The 17,462-nt window shown below is 37.6% G+C and overlaps 2 protein-coding genes across 2 annotated transcripts in view; one reads left to right on the top strand and one right to left on the bottom strand.

Moving 5' to 3' along the window:
- Positions 1–5,246: 5,246 nt before the first annotated feature.
- On the bottom strand, positions 5,247–9,648 carry pax4 (paired box 4). Its single transcript, XM_034133706.1, has 10 exons — positions 9,618–9,648; positions 9,258–9,388; positions 8,264–8,479; positions 8,091–8,181; positions 6,834–6,974; positions 6,664–6,746; positions 6,523–6,586; positions 6,370–6,437; positions 5,834–5,939; positions 5,247–5,569 (listed from the first exon to the last, which is right to left on the bottom strand). The coding sequence occupies exons 1-10, from the start codon at positions 9,646–9,648 to the stop codon at positions 5,247–5,249; spliced, it is 1,254 nt and encodes a 417-aa protein (XP_033989597.1).
- A 4,474-nt stretch (positions 9,649–14,122) lies between these two features.
- The window catches only part of snd1 (staphylococcal nuclease and tudor domain containing 1), a 181,060-nt gene continuing 177,720 nt past the window's right edge, over positions 14,123–17,462 (top strand). Inside the window, exons 1-2 of the mRNA XM_034133336.1 lie at positions 14,123–14,425; positions 16,830–16,979. Coding sequence (XP_033989227.1) covers positions 14,351–14,425; positions 16,830–16,979 — 225 coding nt within the window. The 5' untranslated portion in view covers positions 14,123–14,350. The remainder of the gene's footprint in view (positions 14,426–16,829; positions 16,980–17,462) is intronic.

Consider the following 17,462-nt stretch of genomic DNA (forward strand, 5'->3'; position numbering starts at 1 on the left):
TAAATCTATTCTGTCAACAGATTTCACCTAACTGTATTAGGTTAGTTGAAAAAACACTAATATTAAGTTTAAATACAAATAATTAGGTTCAACTTAATATAATAACTTTCAACTAACCTCATACAGTTGTGGGAAATGTGTTGACACTTAATTCAAGTCATTGTTTAGGTTTGTTCAGTGTAGCAAAGCAAGAAATATATACATTATTCAGCTTCTGAAATGATTCTACAAAGAGTTAAGGTAATGCCAAAAAGGAGGGGGAAATAAGGGTCATCTATAAGGTAGTACAGACACTAAAAGTCCAAATCAAAAATAGTGCTAAGCCTATTCCTCTGAGTCCAGCAAATGTTCAAATCTGGCTTTAGATAAACCAGCAGTTAGGTACATAAAACACACTATTGCTGCTTGAAGCTAACTGCAGAAGCCTTGGCAAACATGCCGTGCTAATTGTGTGCAGTAGCCGGACTACCTTTCCCCAGTTAGCTGTAACGTTTAGTTTCCCCTCGAGAGGGTCTGTGTAGGACTGGGCGAATTTCTCCGAAATCTTGTGCTAATATTTGTAGCGTGAGAAAGAGAAGAGCCATGCCAAATAAAACATGGCTATTTGGTCTCCAGTTTGGAGGTAACGTTGGCCCCTGGTGGGCTGTTTGTGGTCAGTAGGATATTTTATAGTTTTCTTTTTTGGTTTACTCCTTATGTACATAACTGCAGATTTATCGAGTATGTTTCTGCTGTGCTGTGAGATATTATAGGTCTTATAGATCTGGAATATTTTTGGTTCACTGAGTAATGTCAGATTGTCTTCTTCGTGATTGTGTTCGATATTTAAAGAGACTGGTAGCTATGTAGGTATATTTATTTTTTTAATTAGAGGAAAACATCGTTTGAGAACAATCAGGATTTTCTTGTGATATTTAGATTTTTGTTCCTTTCTCATTAGGGAGTTATGACCCCAGGATAATTTGGGTGCATGTTTAACTTACATGTTAGCTACACAAATATGGAAGTACATGCTCTGTGACAGTACAGCAACTCCAGGTTTCTTTCATTCAAGAGTGCTACATGTAGTTGCAGGCTAAATCAATATTGTTCTGCCTAGAGTTTATCATGTATTTACTGTGCATATACACACACATACGTACACATGCACAAACATGTAAAACTTGTCATTTAATCATATCATAATGATATTCTAGCAGGTTAAAGGTATGAAAACAATAGGCATTAGACATAGGCATTACATTAACATGCATGAAGATTTTATTTACCAAACAAAAGAAAACACAAACAAAGTTTTAAGCCGAATACGTGAAACAATACAGGTTCTGATGAGGAGTTGAAAGTAGCAAGACGATATGTTTCTCTTAGAAATGTCTTTGACCAGAAAAGTAAAAGCTTCTGAATGCCAGATATTGCCTTAAATGTCCTAAATTATGCCAAACATCCCAGCTCGTTTAGCATCAAAAGTATTTCATTTTACTCATATTTGTGTGGCTCCTTTGCCAAAGTTAAACAAAGTATTTTAATATTTTAAGATCAGCTCCAAAATGACTGTTCTGAATATCACAAGGAAATCATTACATAGCAATAAACTAATATTGGGGGATTTCCGATAAGCCTTTAAGTCCTTTTGCCTTTGGTTGGTTTCAATGACCATAACTATGCAATTAAATTATAACTGTGGCCTTAATCGTACTTTGAGAAAAAATGCAATCGTCTTCTATCCTTGCACGGGTTAAAACCAAAAGTCTATGAAGTAATAAGAGAGATGAATTAAAGGCAACTGAACCAAAGATCTCGTAATCTTGGTTATGTGGCAGATCATAATTGTAATGTAAATTGTTAGCTGTGCTCTCGTGGAGTTATAATGTTATTTAATTTACCTTAATGTAAATAGCACAGTGCATTCTGTAAATTACACTTTGTCCTTTTTGTAAATAGTATACTTAAGTATTTTTCTTCATGATGATTCTGTTTATATATTTGTATACTGTAAACTTTAAATATAACAGCTGCTATTTTGTGTTAGTGAGTTGTTTTATATCTATGACTTATTTTGTATCTATGTATTATTCCTATTTTAATAAACAACTGACATTTTACTGAGCTTTACTTTGTACTTTCTTTGTACCCCAAAGTTTTATGTTAGCAATGTCAAGTACAGGTCCCCTGCACAAAGAAACTGCCAGATGCTAACTTGCATATGTTAGGAAATGTGCACAATTAGCATAAGTGGCATTAATTAGCATATGCATACAATAGTTTTTTTAATGGTTTGACCAATATGGACACTTTTGGAGGGGTTTTTGAGGGTGTTGAATCAGTTTCTGATCATCATCTTGGCCATATTTGTACTCCTGGTGGGCTGATTTTGATGGATTTTGGTTCGATTTTAAAGTTTTAGGGGACTCAAAACTGTATTAATGTCAGAATTTGATTCAGCATCCTCAATAACATCAAAAACCACGCCAGAATTGTCTTATTTCTAACATAAAACTGCAACATATCCGGGTTCACAATGCTGGCAAGGAGACTCATTTGTAATTTGTTCAAAGAAACAGCACACACTTATCTGTTTTCTCGCTTTTTGGCAGTTTACTCTCTGAGTCAGTCAGAGCAGCAAATTCTGCTGCATGATGAATATTCTTAAGTGTCTGAAAGCAACAGAGGTCATACAAACATCCACTGAAGGAGATGAATAATAACCTGTCTTCAGAAACGTTTGGATAACAAATGAGGGTGTCCAAAACTCGAGTGTGACACAACCTCTGGATAAGCTTTTCAGCAGCTCTTAAACGTTCTGTTGCTCAATGTGAAATAAGATTAACTGTATGCTTCAACTGTTAGATATATTGTAGTGTCGAATTATCATATTCAGATAATGGCTGGTGTGCAAGAAGTACTTTAACTCCATTAAAAGAAGCTTTACGTAATGTAAAACACATCATTTCAAGTAAAAGTAAAAGTACATAACTGTTATTAGCAATATCTGCTCAATGCATCAAAAGTAAAAGTACATGTTTTGCAGAAAGATTATCAAAGGCTTACCTATGATATCATACTGATGCTTCAATTCTCAAGCAGCTTTTTAGTGTTGCCTTCTAAAGGGTCACAGTGAACTGTTTGAGATGATTAATGAGGCAGGAAAAAAACAGATCCTCTGCTTCACTAATCTGTGTTTTATCACATTTTATTCTCTAATCTTTGCTTTTCTTGTGAAATATTAAATCACTTTCTTCTTGTAGATCTCAAACCGTTACGAAACCATGTCAATTGTTGACAGGGGGTCCCAAGAAAGGGGTCCAAGCCAAAAATGTTGAGAACGAATGGTTTATGTTTTATTTTAAAGGTTTATCATACCTTATCATAGTGTGATCTTAATATGTAAAGTAACAAGTAAATATCACTAGAAACATTAAATAACATGGGAATAGAAGAACCCTTCATTCCCATTGGATCTTAGAACAGCAAATTGGAATTTGTCAAAGTAAATTAAATAACTATCTTTTTAATTTGGCATTTTATTTGGGGTGATTTTAGTTTTATCACTGTTCATGTTTTATGGTTTTATGGTTCTTTTATTTACTCATTGTTATTTGTATGTATCTTGTAGTAAGTGGGGGTGCATCTTGCATGAAAGGTGCTATATAAAGTGTATTATTATTTAATAATGAATAGTTGAGTAAAGTGAGTTTCTTTCCACTACAGTTGTTGACCACTTACAGTAACACTGGTCTTACCCTAAGAGAGTTTGTAGGAAAAAGCATGTTCCCATTTCAATAACTGACCTAAATCTATTTAAAAGGCTTACAGATGATTTACTAGAAATCCCAACACAAACACACACTGTCATGTGGAGATGTCATTTACCTCTCTGGCTCCAGACTGTACGTTACAGGCCAACAGGTCATTCTGCCAGCAGGCCAATTCGTGCTGACCAAGCGCTTTGCATTCTGATCCCAACCTTTCCTCGGGTGACCAATTATGGAGAAACTCAGTCTTACCGTCTCCTCGCTGCAGTAAAGGGATATTCAGGAACTCAATGCCTCTGCCCTGTTGCAGCCATAAAAGCTGATACCGAAGCAGAGCAGGTATCAGGTCATGTTTAGACGTTTTGGAGCTTTACTTTTATAGATTCTCCCACTGGCCTCCCCTTGAAGGAGAACTTGGAGGAGTGCCTTAACCTCCTTCAAGACTATAAAGGAGATAACCTCTATATTATCCAGTGGTGACCTTAAATGATCCATGGAGCTATGATGTATATCACAATGCTGTAGGGCATCCGGTTAAGTTGTGCTCAAATACCATTTTTGTTTCAATATTCTCTATTGGCACTAGATGTTGCCTCTGAAATCGGAACCCTTTTAAACAGAACCTCTGATCAATGGCTTAATAACACCGTGGCATACAATATCTCTCTTCTTTCCTGGAAATTCACACAAATTAAAACACTCATCACTTCATAAAAAACACATTGTTATCTTTTCAATCCAGATTTATTTAGCGTTAAATCAATTGTGTCAACAAGTGAACAAATGCAGATATTTATTTCTATCGTAATCCCTGTTAATGGCAAATTCACGATTTGAGGAAGTGTGAGTAGTGATTTGGAAAGGCATTTGTAAAAAAAAAAAGGAAAAGAAAATGTGTGGAAAGTACAAGATTATAACGCTAGTCCTCTGTCGCCCTCTGCTGGTTAGAATGTGTCCCTACAGTCTGCACTCATATCTTGTGCTTGTACCCAAGTAAAAGTAGAAGTACTTGAGTGTAAGAAAACTCAGTTACAAGTCAAAGTCCTGCAATCAAAATGTTACTCAAGTAAAAGTATTAGTATCAAAACATACCTAAAGTACCAAAAGTAAAAGTAGTCATTGTGCAGATTCTGATTGGTCCATTTCAGAATAATATATATGATATGTTTTATAATTATTGATCATTAAAGTGTTATCAAAGCTGGTAAAGGTGCAGCTAGTTTGAATGACTTTGTATACTGCAGGGTAGCTTGTGAATTTACTCCAGGTGGAACTAAAGTCTGATTTAAGAGTTGATTATATTTCACATCATTAATCCAAATCTGCAAAGTTACTAAAGGTATTAAATAAATGTAATGGAGTAATAGTACACAATTTACCTCTGAACTGTAGTGGAATAGAAGTACTGTGTAGTGTAAATACTCAAGTAAATCCCTCAAAATTGTACTTAAGTACAGCAATTGAGTAAATGTACTTAGTTACTTTACACTGCACTTAGTCCAGATAGGCATTCACATCCCAGGGCTGCTGTGTGAATAGAAACCTCTCATCTGGTTGGAACTGACTCCATGTGAAAGAGATGCCCGGCTGGTTCCAGCACTGAATCACAGGGAGGTGGGCTCTGGGGGTCTCAGCTGCTAAAGGCAGGGTTGTCCTTGAGTCAGTGTGATGCTGGACCAATGGACACGTGAATCTGTCTCTGTGGAGAATATCTAGTGGAGTCTTGTCAGCCATGGTTTGGGCCATCGTGTTATTAGACTGATGGAAGAATGAGGGTGGGACTGAGATGGATGTCATATGTTCAGAATTTCTCACACCTGTAAATCAGATAAAAAAAGGAATTAAATAATGTGTTCACTTAAGAGCTTATGTAGGAGTCTTTTTACTCCTAGGGTTAGAGTATTTTTCCAAAAGTAAAATTTGGTGTGCTTCCAAACTATAGATATTATACCAATAAATCACTCCTCTGTAAACTCCCCATTACCTTCGACGTGGACAATCATTTTAGAATCTAGTCAATCAAACCACAGAGCTAACTGAACACATTGATTTGCTCAAAATAGATTTGTGTGGATTATTACCTGTTTCTGTCGGGAAGAGGTAGCCATTTTGCAATTTCCTGGCAACTGTGTTGTATGTAGGGCAGACATCTGAGTTTTCACAATAGATTCTTGATGCTCCTGTTGCCTTGAAATTGACACAAATACAATTCAAATGAATATCCACATTAAAAGAAACCAAACTGACTCCTATTTGTCACACTACTACTACACTAGACCCCTAAACACTTCAAATGTCTCTCTATAGCATTAAATATCCATGAAGAAATAAGCGTTATTCATATTAAACAAGCAACATTAGGGATTGTTTGGTAAGAATTTCAACAACTCATCTAATTAGCTTAATAATCAGTTTGATGAGATTTGATTGACAGTGAAACAGCACACCAACTGGTGTCAGATTCTGATTAAAATGTCGTTCAATCCTGATTGGTGGATGAAAATCTGTGAAAAACCGTGTGTTCATGTACAGTGTGACTCCATCGCTCAAAGGTAAAAGCTGATTCAGAAGGAAACTTTTTGACGTTTGTCTCACAAAGTGTTCATTAGCACTGTACCTGTTGAGATGTGAAGCTGTGTGGCAGTGTTGGATTCACAGGGACAACGTCTCTTTGCTTCTGTAGATCTGCAGGAGAAATGTATTCTGTCAAATAATATCCCATTATGCAAAATCTTTCGAGGCCTTTTCATTAACAGACACACACTCTTACTCTGTGCGGCACATCTGTGTTTGGCCTCCCTCCTCCATTTGGCCCTTCTGTTTGAAAACCAAACCTTCAAGAGACAAGATATGATCAGATAAATGTGTAAATCTCTATGAGAATTTCAATGATTTAAAAATAAGACTCTACCTTGATTGTATCCTCAGGGAGTTTGATTTGGGAGGACAGTTTCTCTCTCATGTACATGTCTGCATACTGGCTGTGAGAGAACTCTGATCCAGGGGATAGAAACGTGTTTTAAAGTGAGCTTCTCTTAATGGAAAGACGCAGTGTTGTGTAAGCTTGAGATTTGAAGTCACCTTGCTCTAGAGCCGTGCTCTGCTCCGGGGTGAAGGTGGTTCGGTTCCTCTGCTGAACACCTTTAGGCTTCTGGTCGCTGCTGCATACGGCCTCAAACATCTTTCTCTCGTTCACCTCTTCTTGAATCAGAGAATCTAAATCTGTAGATGCACACATTTTGTTAGATTAAAAGAAAATTCCTATAACAAAAGCCTATTTATGTAGAAAATCAACAGGCTTGGTTTACATTTTTTGGCTTTAGTTCTGTCATCATATATTAGTGACTGGTTGACAGAGGTGGAAAAAGTACTTGTGTAATTAAGTTAAACTACCAAAGAGCAGGAATACTCTGTTACAAGTAAAAGTCCTGCATTAAAATCTTACTCAAGTAAAAGTACAAAACCTTTGGCATAAAATATACCTAAAGTACCAAAAGTGAAATTAGTTATATTCCATTATGGCCCGTATCAGATTTAAAATATTACATAGTTGTATTCTAATTATTAATGCATTAAAGGTAGGGTAGGTAAGTTTGAGAAACCGGCTCGAGATACACTTTTTGTTATATTCCATGGAATGCTCTTAACATCCCGATAGCAATGAATATCTTAAGTGCTTTGACAAAAAATCCATAAAAAAATGTCATCTGTGGAAGCCGTAGTAGTACTGTAAAAAGCGACCAATCATTTTAGCCGGCCCGGCTAAAATAACTGGATGGCCTACCTGCCTGTCAGCCTTCCATCTGTGCACAAACTTATCTCGTGCCCTCATTGGTCATGTGCGCGTTCGTGTGTGTTGGAGGAGGGGCTCTATAAGGAAGTGGCAGATTTTCTCCGGTTGTGTATTTTCAAATTCTAGCGATCTCGAGCCGGTTTCTCAAATGTACCTACCCTACCTTTAATGTCAATTTTGCACTTGGTAAAGATGGGGATTATTTAAATTACTTGATATAATGCTGGGTAGCTTAACCTATAATAATACATGATTGGTTGGTTTCTAATCTGTAATATAAATCCATACCAGCAAAGTAGCTAGTAACTTCATTTGTAGAAATAAATGTAGTGGAGTAAAAATTAAAAAATGCATCCAAAATGGATACAAATCAAAGTAAAAAGTAGCATAACTCAAGTGAAGTAAAATACCTCAAAATTGAACTTAAGTACAGTATTTGAGTAAATGTAGCTACTTAGTTACATTCCACCACTGCTGGTTGTGTATAATGACAATCAGCTGGAGATAATCAGCTGTTCCTTCTTTCATTTATTCCAGTGATTTACCATCCTCAGTCCTGATGCGGGCATTGGTCTCCATGCACATCGGTCCATGGTCCAAGTGAATCTTCCTTAAAATTCGATTTATAGACGACACCTTGCGGAACACAGAGAGTAGAAAGCAGCATGTCAAATGCTTGAACATTTCGGTCTTATGACAACATAAACTTGTCACTTACGCTGGGAACTTTGGAGGCTTTACATATTCGAGCTGATGAGAGTCGTTTCCGTATTTCCCAGGCAAATATGGTTGGATTTTCCCTTTTGCACTGGATGATCGTGGTGATGACCCCGGGGGTGAGGAGGCGAGGCCGGCTCCCCCCGATGGTTTTCGGCTGCAGGAGTCCAGTGCGCTGGTAGCGGCTCAGGATTTTACTGACGCACCCGTTGGAAACCTGAAATACGCATTGGGATAATTTATTAGAATATATTATAAAGTGACAGAGGTGTGCGAAGTAGCCTACCAGATTCAAGTTAAAAGTCCTGCAATGTTACTCAAGTAACAGTAAGAAGTATTGGCAGAATCCGAAACAGGTTTATTGCCAATAGGTTAACACACAACAAGGAATTTGCCTTGTCCTATATGCTACATAAACACAGTTAAAGAAGATAAAACAATTATAATAAAATAAAAACTATTTTAGGTTAAGATATTGAAAAGTATTTACATGGAATCTGGAACCAGGAAGTTCAAGAAGCCTATCATTATGCAGATTGGCCCATTTCAGAATAATATATATGATATGTTTTATAATTATTGATCATTAAAGTGTTATCAAAGCTGGTAAAGGTGCAGCTAGTTTTAATGACTTTGTATACTGCAGGGTAGCTTGTGAATTTACTCCAGGTGGAACTAAAGTCTGATTTAAGAGTTGATTATATTTCACATCATTCATCCAAATCTGCAGAGTAACTAAAGGTATTAAATAAATGCAGTGGAGTAAAAGTACACCATTTACCTCTGAACTGTAGGCCTAGTCGAGAAGAAGCACCAAGTAGCAAACCAAACAATTGACTCAAGTACAGTGCTTGAGTAAATTGAGTTGTAAAGTGATTATTGTATTTACTAGATCTTACATGTGTGAGAATATTAAACCATCAAAACGCCTAAACCACCTTTTCAGACTGAAATCTGAATAAATGGGGTTACTGGTGCAGAACAGTTTTCCGTACCCGCAGGATCCTGGAGATCTGGCTCGGCCGGACTCCCTCCGAGGCCAGCTCGATCATTTTCCTCCTTTTGGACTCCGGAAGAGGTCTGCCGTTGAGAAACATCCCTCCGAGCTGGTTTACACTTCCACCACCTTGTTATAACACAACCTATGCTATTTAAATCTATTTTACAAAGTGATTTCAATTGCTTAACCACTCAGGAAAAATAACAAACTTCAATTACATCTACTAAATTGTACATCTGGACTAAGACTAATGTGGCGCATTAGACAAATGCGCCACAAAGCCTCAGCACATGGTTTGAGTCTTATAATCTAATTACAGCCTTAAAGTGCAGTATAATGGAATCATAAAAGTAACCTTTATTTGGCAGGTCGTTGGCCCCGCACATCTCAGCTGGCTCCTAGGCTTGATGGTGAATTTGCTGATAAAAACAAATGCACTGCTTCCAAAAACACCTATATGATATAGAAATGGCACAACCAAACAAAATGTCGCTTGTAGAGAAAATGAAATGTCCAGGTAGCTCCGCGCATCTCTGATAAATGACAATGAGAGGATCACGCCCTTCAGCAGACATTTATAGACCTGGAGACCTGCATGACGTGTGGCTACCTGAAATGCAGAGGTGGAAGTACACAGATCGTGTACTTAAGAAAAAGTAGAAGTAGGCCTACCAGAGTGTAGGAATACTCCATTAAAAGTAAGTCCTGCATTCAAAATGCTGCTTAAGTAAAAGTACAAAAGTATTAGCATCAAAATATACTTAGAGTACCAAGAGTAAAAGCACTCATTGTGCTGATTGGTCCATTTCAGAATAATATATATGATATGTTTTATAATGATTGATGCATTAAAGTGTTGTCAAAGCTGGTAAAGGTGCAGCTAGTTTGAATGACTTTGTATACTGCAGGGTAGCTTGTGAATTTACTCCAGGTGGAACTAAAGTCTGATTTAAGACTTGATTATATTTCACATCATTAATCCAAATATGAAAAGTAACTAAAGGTATTAAATAAATGTAGTGGAGTAAAAGTACACGATGTACCTCTGAGTTGTAGTGGGGTAGAAATACAAATGAGCAAAATTTGAGATAAGTCCCTCAACATTGTACAGTAGGCCTACTTGAGTAAATCTACTTAGTTATTTTACACCACTGCTGAAATGTCAATATTGCCTTTAAGCGAAAGTTTATATTATTTAGCAAAATGGGCTTTTACGTGTGTTGGCCTTGTAGGTCTCTTCAAGACATTTCTTTCAAGGATATTCAAAAACAAGAGTCTAATGGGATTCAAGCATCATGCAGAGGAAGGATTGAGTCATGGACATTAAATCTTCTGGAACATACCTCCAAAGAAGGAAGTTTACATTTGACTTCGATCTAGTTAGTATGCACATAAAAAAGTAATAAAGTATTGTACAAATAATTAAAAATATCTGAGTTACATGGGCTCCATAAACTAGATTCACTACTAGGATGTTATTAAAAAAAATACCACCATCTTTGCACCCTCTTGTTTGGGGCAATATCATTTTATTCGTGAGAACAGTGAACTGGATAAAGGTTGCATTTCTTAGTCGGCATTATAAGCGCATATATCCACTTATCCGTCTAAATCGTGATTTGATTCAAAAGGTCTGTGTACTGCTGTTACTACAGAGTTAACATACTAATATCCAGATTTTGTCATCCAGATTTGTCTACTTTTGCGCAGTGGCTGCACACAATCTCAATCAGACAAATCCATTGTCAGTGCAACACAAATCAGTGTTTAACTTTCTGAATCGGTGCATGTTTTACAATTACATTTAAGTTACAAATGCCATCTTTCAAAGCAGCTAAAATATCAACACTGGTATGCTTCCCATCCTTTAGTGACTTTAACACTTGTGGTCACGTGACTCGAGCATTCTTTCCCAGCCTAAGTGGCTCAGATTAAAAGGATCTCTGGTGTCCTTTCATAAAACAAACATTTGGAAATCTGCGCCAATGACGACTGCCATATGGTAAAGTGCTTTTGATAAATCATAAATCCATCACCCAGACTCTCTTTATTACATTTTCTTTTAAACCGTGAACAAATAGACTCGTATGTGGGCGCAAGAAGAGGGCCAATTGGGGGACCTCGTTTATCCAGAAGAGGGAGGCTAAAATAACCCTCACAGATGTTCCTTGGGCAGCCAGCAGATAAAAATGCGTTGTAAACGTTTCGAAGGGAAATATTTGACGAGCAAATATTAGCCCATGCGAAAAACCCACACGAGGCTCGTCTTTTGGCCTGTTTAATGACTAATTGAATATCATTAGTTGGGTCCACACAGATCGAAGTGCCACCGAAATAAAGCCTGAGATTTTAAAATGCCATATGGCCCAAATTATACATTAACCATGGGTTAGAGGACAATAATACTCTCTGTGTACAATCAGCAGGTTAGATAGAGGACATCCATTTTGGACACCATCATCTCCTTGCCAACCGAGACAATGGAAAAATAAGGCAAGCCTTTTTATTTATTAGCACGGAGTTAATGAGGTCATTGATTTATATTACTTTATAGCTCGTACAGTGTGTGCCAAACGAGGATGATTAAAGTACTTAGGTTGTGTTGTTAAGACATTACCTAATATTCGTGGTGCGTAAATTCGAATCTGGGCTCGCCAATAGAGGGAGCGGGAGTTTATAAGTCTGAATCGTGCCAACAAAAAAAAGTTTGCATTTTACTACGATATTTGAGGTGTTTTTGGCTTGCATAAAACACCTATGTCGTTGCTTTACTGCGCCTTGAAGCGTTCAGAAATGTGGGTTATTCATCCGCGTAAAAAGGTTTCCAAAACCTCTCCAGTGCGCACTAAGGTGTAGTTTGCGCAACGGAGCTGCCTCCCTGGTCGATTCTCTACAAAGTTTCTTCATACTTTTATGAGCTTTGGTATCTTCCATTTTGATTCTTACTTGAGTTAATGCTTTTTTATTCTGTAAAAGCAGACGCTTGCGTAAATCCTTTATCTCCATCCTACAATTTATAGAGGTGCCATAGTGCAGATTGCAGGAGTGGGCTTACACACAAAAATAGTTTTAACTCGGTTTAGTATACAGAAAAAGTCCATGACAGATTTTGTGTTAACTTTGCGCACAAAACGATCACATGCGTATGGGATGTTAATAACTAAATTACCTAAAAGCTTTCACTGTTACCTATCCTCTTCTTGGTAAAAGTGCAGAGAAGCGAATAGCGTGCTGCAAAGAAAGACAATGAAGCTATACCTGAAGAACACAGTTGGCAATCTTAAACAGTGTACTGAATTAAATCTTTATTAAAATACATGCATTTATTTCATGAAAATGTAACTCTGGGAGCCTCTATTTATCACTCTAATATAGGAGGAATAAACAACAAATATACAAGTAAATAAGTCATTATTTCTACAACCAACTCATTGTATATTTATTACTGATCATGTTTTTTCCCCCCTCAGGTCATATCACAATGCCAATTTCGGTCCTGAAACAACTGAACTAAGTGAGTAAACAAATAACAGTTTGACAACGTTTAGTTAAACATATTTATTTACATCTAAGCTACTATAAAAGAGGTTGCAACAATTTAAATTGATTAGATATTTAGTTAAATATAGGAATAGAGCGATATGAAAATTACACTTTAGTGCAGAAAAAAAAATCCTTATTTTACATGCTATCTTTCCTGGTGCTTCTCACACTGTGTTCAAGCTGGTACTAGAGTTCAGTTCCCTTAGCCTCAAACCAACTACATACCAACGGGTCATTTTGGACCTCTATGCCAAGGAGCATTCTGTCTCTCCCTGTCACACACAGTTCATGGTAGTCGTTACAAGCTACTCCTTTTGGGAATTAATGTCAGAGCATTAAAACAGGTCATAAAAACATCTCAAGGTATTTAGCCTGCAAATATTTAGAATAGGTCCCATGAGCAATAATGTTCTTTGCCAGCCATGCCCTGTTTCCCACTCACACAGTTACTCACAATAACATATGAGATCTGACAAGTACAACTGAGCAGCAGCAGAACAAAACAGGCAATATCAAATCAAAATCTTCTGGTGCAAGATTATCCCCAATGTTATGATATTGCAGCAAAATCGACAGGGAGGTTGAGATTTAATATTCATTTTAACGCAAATCTTATTTCAGTTTAAAGTGACATGCAATCTGTGATAACATTAACTTTAACAATGGCTCCTTTGGTGTCATATAACAGTGAGCATGCACAATACTTGCAGCCAACATTAATGATATTAATTCCACCTGATTATTTCCAGTCCAAACGTCTATTGTGAAAAGGGTCCAAAAGTTAATGAACAGTTCAATTTTCAGAAGTATTGAATTGAACACCTTTTGTATTTGGTGATGCACAGTGTACAATTGCATATTTGTGTGTAGGCCTAAGTCTGACAACGTGTGAAATGTTGTAAGTTAAATTCAAATGATTTGGTAAAAAAAGGTCTCACATATGAAATCCCTTTCTGTTTATTTCATTTGATTCCATCTTGGAATCTTGTGGAGAAAGCTGCTGGACCAACCAAAATGAAGAGAAGAAGATATGCAGGAGATAGTGGATTTACAATACTTATAATAAGGTACAATATATTAAACAATAACATTTAATGCAAATCCAGCATTTGTAATATATTGTTGAAATCTCTTTTGTGCTCACGAAACCCCAATTTCCAACTGGAAACTGTTGCTAAATGTATAGTTAATTTGTCATTGTATAGTCTCGCTTGTGTGGACTCAACATTTCCGTCAGCCCGTGAAGGCAGCATTGTAGTGTTAACTCTATGCTGACGTGTCGCACGTCTTGCTCCGGAAGACGTTATTTCAATTCGCTTACGCGGTGAATAAGCGGCTGCATTCGCTCCCATTCATTGTGCTTACCGGACCCGGATATATTTTGACGTGTGTGTATGCATGGAAAGTGTGTTTCCGGTATAACGTGTGTGTTGATCGGTGCTCAGCCTTTTTCTCTTGGCTTTCAGTAGAACAGTCATTCACTACAGAGTCCAAGCTCCCTCACCTGCTCACCCGTTAACGGCGTTATATCTTAAACCAGTGGACATGGCATCTGTTTTGGCACCAGCTCAGGCTGCAGCAGCTCCAGCTGCTTCCCTGCAAAGAGGAATTGTGAAAATGGTAGGAATCCTAACAAAAATATGTGAGCTCACTACGTGAACCTAGGCATACAGCTAGATAGCGTAGTGAGCTAGGAGCTTATAGAGGCTGAAGTAACTGAGGTTGTCATACAACTTTATTTAAAGTTATATGAAGAAATATATGCAACTGTCCGTTAAATGCCAGAGTTGGCAACGTGTCACTTACAACTGTCACTTGCATTCAGCTCACCTGCTAACATCTGATAGCATTAGCTAGTTCGCTCTAGCATTTGCTAGCCTGCTAATAAGCTGAAGCCTATTGACGTTAGCACATGTGTGCTATCTTGCTAGTTAGCTTTAACTTCAACTGGCAATTTCAGCTGAAATGTAAATGTATTGACAACTGTCGTGCAGCTGTTAAAGATTCACTGCCATTCGACAAAGTAAATTCGCATACACTTATAGCAAAGCTGGTTGGAAACTGACATTAATTACTAAGTTGACGTTAACTCGGTTAATAATAACAGATGTTTAGTTTCCCAGCTATTAGCTAGCTGACGGTTACCTAACGGTCGTTTACTGTCCAGCAAGTGTTGATTTATATAAACAAAGTTCGTGGTCTGTAATGATAGAAACAAAGAATTGACAGCGTTTACGCATTTTATTATACTTATTGGTCCCATGTCAATAGGTACTTAGCCAAGTAGCGTGTAAGCTAACGCTGAGGCTTTTCCTCATATCACTTTTTTATTGTCTCTCTTAGCATTTCCCATAAGTGCTATTGTGACGTATTTCAGCAGTTAAAGTCCCAGTTATCAACGTTAGGAAATCGTAGATTCCATTGGCTGGTTTATGTGTCCCGAGCCTTCAAGTCAGACAGCATTTCCCCAGTCTGCCGGTTAAAACCGACCACGGGAAACTGACACGTAGCCTCAGCTTTCTGGCCCCTATAATCTCCCATTCATCTTGGTTATGTGTAGTCGCTGCTATGTTACTTCACCTTCTTCGCTTTTGGATTCGACCTTGCACTTTGTCCTAAAGGAGAGATAACCCTTAAGTTAATAAACTAGAATAAGTTAGTATAATTTATCAGCGAATTCCTTGCATAGTTCCATATTTTGAGCCCTTGGACAGTGGCCAGTAGACCCACAGTCTTGTGTATGCCACTAAGAAACAGATAGGCAGCAGATGAATTCGGACTAATAAGGTTTTAAACTGTATGTTAGGTTGTTTTAGATGTTAATATTATTAGGAAAATATTTCCCCCCCGGGCGTTGTATCAAGGGCTGTTTTAATTACTGTGGGTACTACTGAAAAAACAGGTTAGAACTGGTGTCCTCCCTTGAGAAGGTAGTTTGTGTATTACACTCTGTTGGGTTAACTACCAAAGGAATTGAGGGTTTTGTGAAGGTCTGTTGATGTACTATAATCTGAGTAGTTGGTTTGAAATTAGTTTGGTTAGAGTTTTAATATGCTTGAAAAAGGTGATCCATGTTGTGTATTGCATTCCAAGTGGAACTTGTACCTTTTGTAAATAGAGACGTAGGGGTGGGGGTAGTGCCTCTTTTAATTATGCCAGCCAGTGTATAAAAACTACAGTCACACTCCGGTTTAGCTTATACTTTGAGGGACTGAGTCAGATAGCGGGGAATGGTGGTGACTTGATGAAAGACTTTATCTAGCCCACATCTTAGATCAACAGCCCCCAGTGATGCTCCCTGCAGACGAGAGTCCGCAGATAAAAGGTGTTTGCTCAGATTCGTGTAAATGCCATGGTTGTCAAACCCAAGAGTAGGTTATCTTTTTTTTTTTTTTTGTATTTAGCTACGTTATCAGATAGTGTGATCTCCCCTTGTCTTTGAATGACATAGTGTCTCCATGGAAACATGCAACCTGAAGTTGCTTTTCAACTCTATAAAAGTTTGTCCTTTAACATCTTTTAAGATTTAGCTAATTTAGAGCTACTCCGATTTTGTTTATTGGAAACGGATTTGCATTCACGCACAAGCTCGGATCTAATTCTCTAAATCGATGATTTTCTTTTTTTTGTGCTTATTAACTGTACTTGTTTATGTTACAGCTGTTTAGAATAAATCCTCCATGAGCCTCTCATAGTGCTTATCAGATTTACACTTGCTGCAAGGCAAACACAAATACAATGGATTACTGATTGTACCAGAGTGCATGTCATGTCACAGAGGAAACAGAAACTGAAGGCTACCCCTCATTTATTTCCTTCCACACGTGTTGTGGTCTGGTATATGTTTCTGGTGTTTGTGGCCTGTAAAATGCATTATGTTCTTTGTGATTAAACAGATTTTAAAAAACAAGAAGAGAGTGTTTGAGATATTATCTCCCGACTGAAACGTGGCATAGACAAATCTTTTTACTGTTGATTTTATCGCCTCAATTGACGTTGTTTTTGTTTTTGTCATCTCTCTCAGGTCTTGTCGGGCTGTGCCATCATTGTTCGGGGCCAGCCTCGAGGTGGCCCCCCCCCAGAGCGTCAGATCAATCTCAGTAATATCCGAGCGGGGGCCATGGCCCGTCGAGCCGCTCAGGCCCAGCCCGACAGCAAGGACACCCCCGATGAGGTGAGCAGTTCTATCCCATTGTGTTTGTTTGTTTGTTTTTATTTGTGTGTTTGGCAAAGGCAGAACAAGGTCGCTCTGTTTAGCCCTGCTGAACAAACTATGATATTTGTTTTTTTCTTTCACATGGCTTTGCCTAATCTTTTTCCCATTTAGCAGGTGTCATTATTCATGAATTGGTATTCCAAACATGCTTGATTGTATAAATGACTATATAGCCTAGCAATTCTCTATTGAACTCGGGACTTTAAGATGCCACTGGTTTAATTTTCTTCTCTATTTCAAAAAGTCCATCAATTATTTATCACAGCCAGATGAAACTACTGTCTGTTCTGTTGCCCGTTTTTTAAATGTATTTAAATCTATTAGTATCAATTGTGTCGGGACTGAAATCTCTGCTTTTCATTATTAAATACATTTCCTATATGGTTTCGACAGACAGTCATGGCTTTTTTCTTTTTATCAGATGAAAAAAGAAAGAAAAAA

Source organism: Trematomus bernacchii, unplaced genomic scaffold, assembly GCF_902827165.1.
Source record: "Trematomus bernacchii unplaced genomic scaffold, fTreBer1.1, whole genome shotgun sequence".
NCBI classification, from domain to species: domain Eukaryota; kingdom Metazoa; phylum Chordata; class Actinopteri; order Perciformes; family Nototheniidae; genus Trematomus; species Trematomus bernacchii.

Excerpts from the sequence above, each read along its gene's own strand:
- pax4 (XM_034133706.1), bottom strand. The coding sequence starts at position 9,648 with ATGTGCGGGGCCAACGACCTGCCAAATAAAG. Across the intron at positions 8,182-8,263 it reads AAGCCTCCAAAGTTCCCAGC|GTGTCGTCTATAAATCGAAT; the intron begins GTAAGTGACAAG and ends GTGTTCCGCAAG. Across the intron at positions 5,570-5,833 it reads CCTCTTCCCGACAGAAACAG|GTGTGAGAAATTCTGAACAT; the intron begins GTAATAATCCAC and ends TCTGATTTACAG.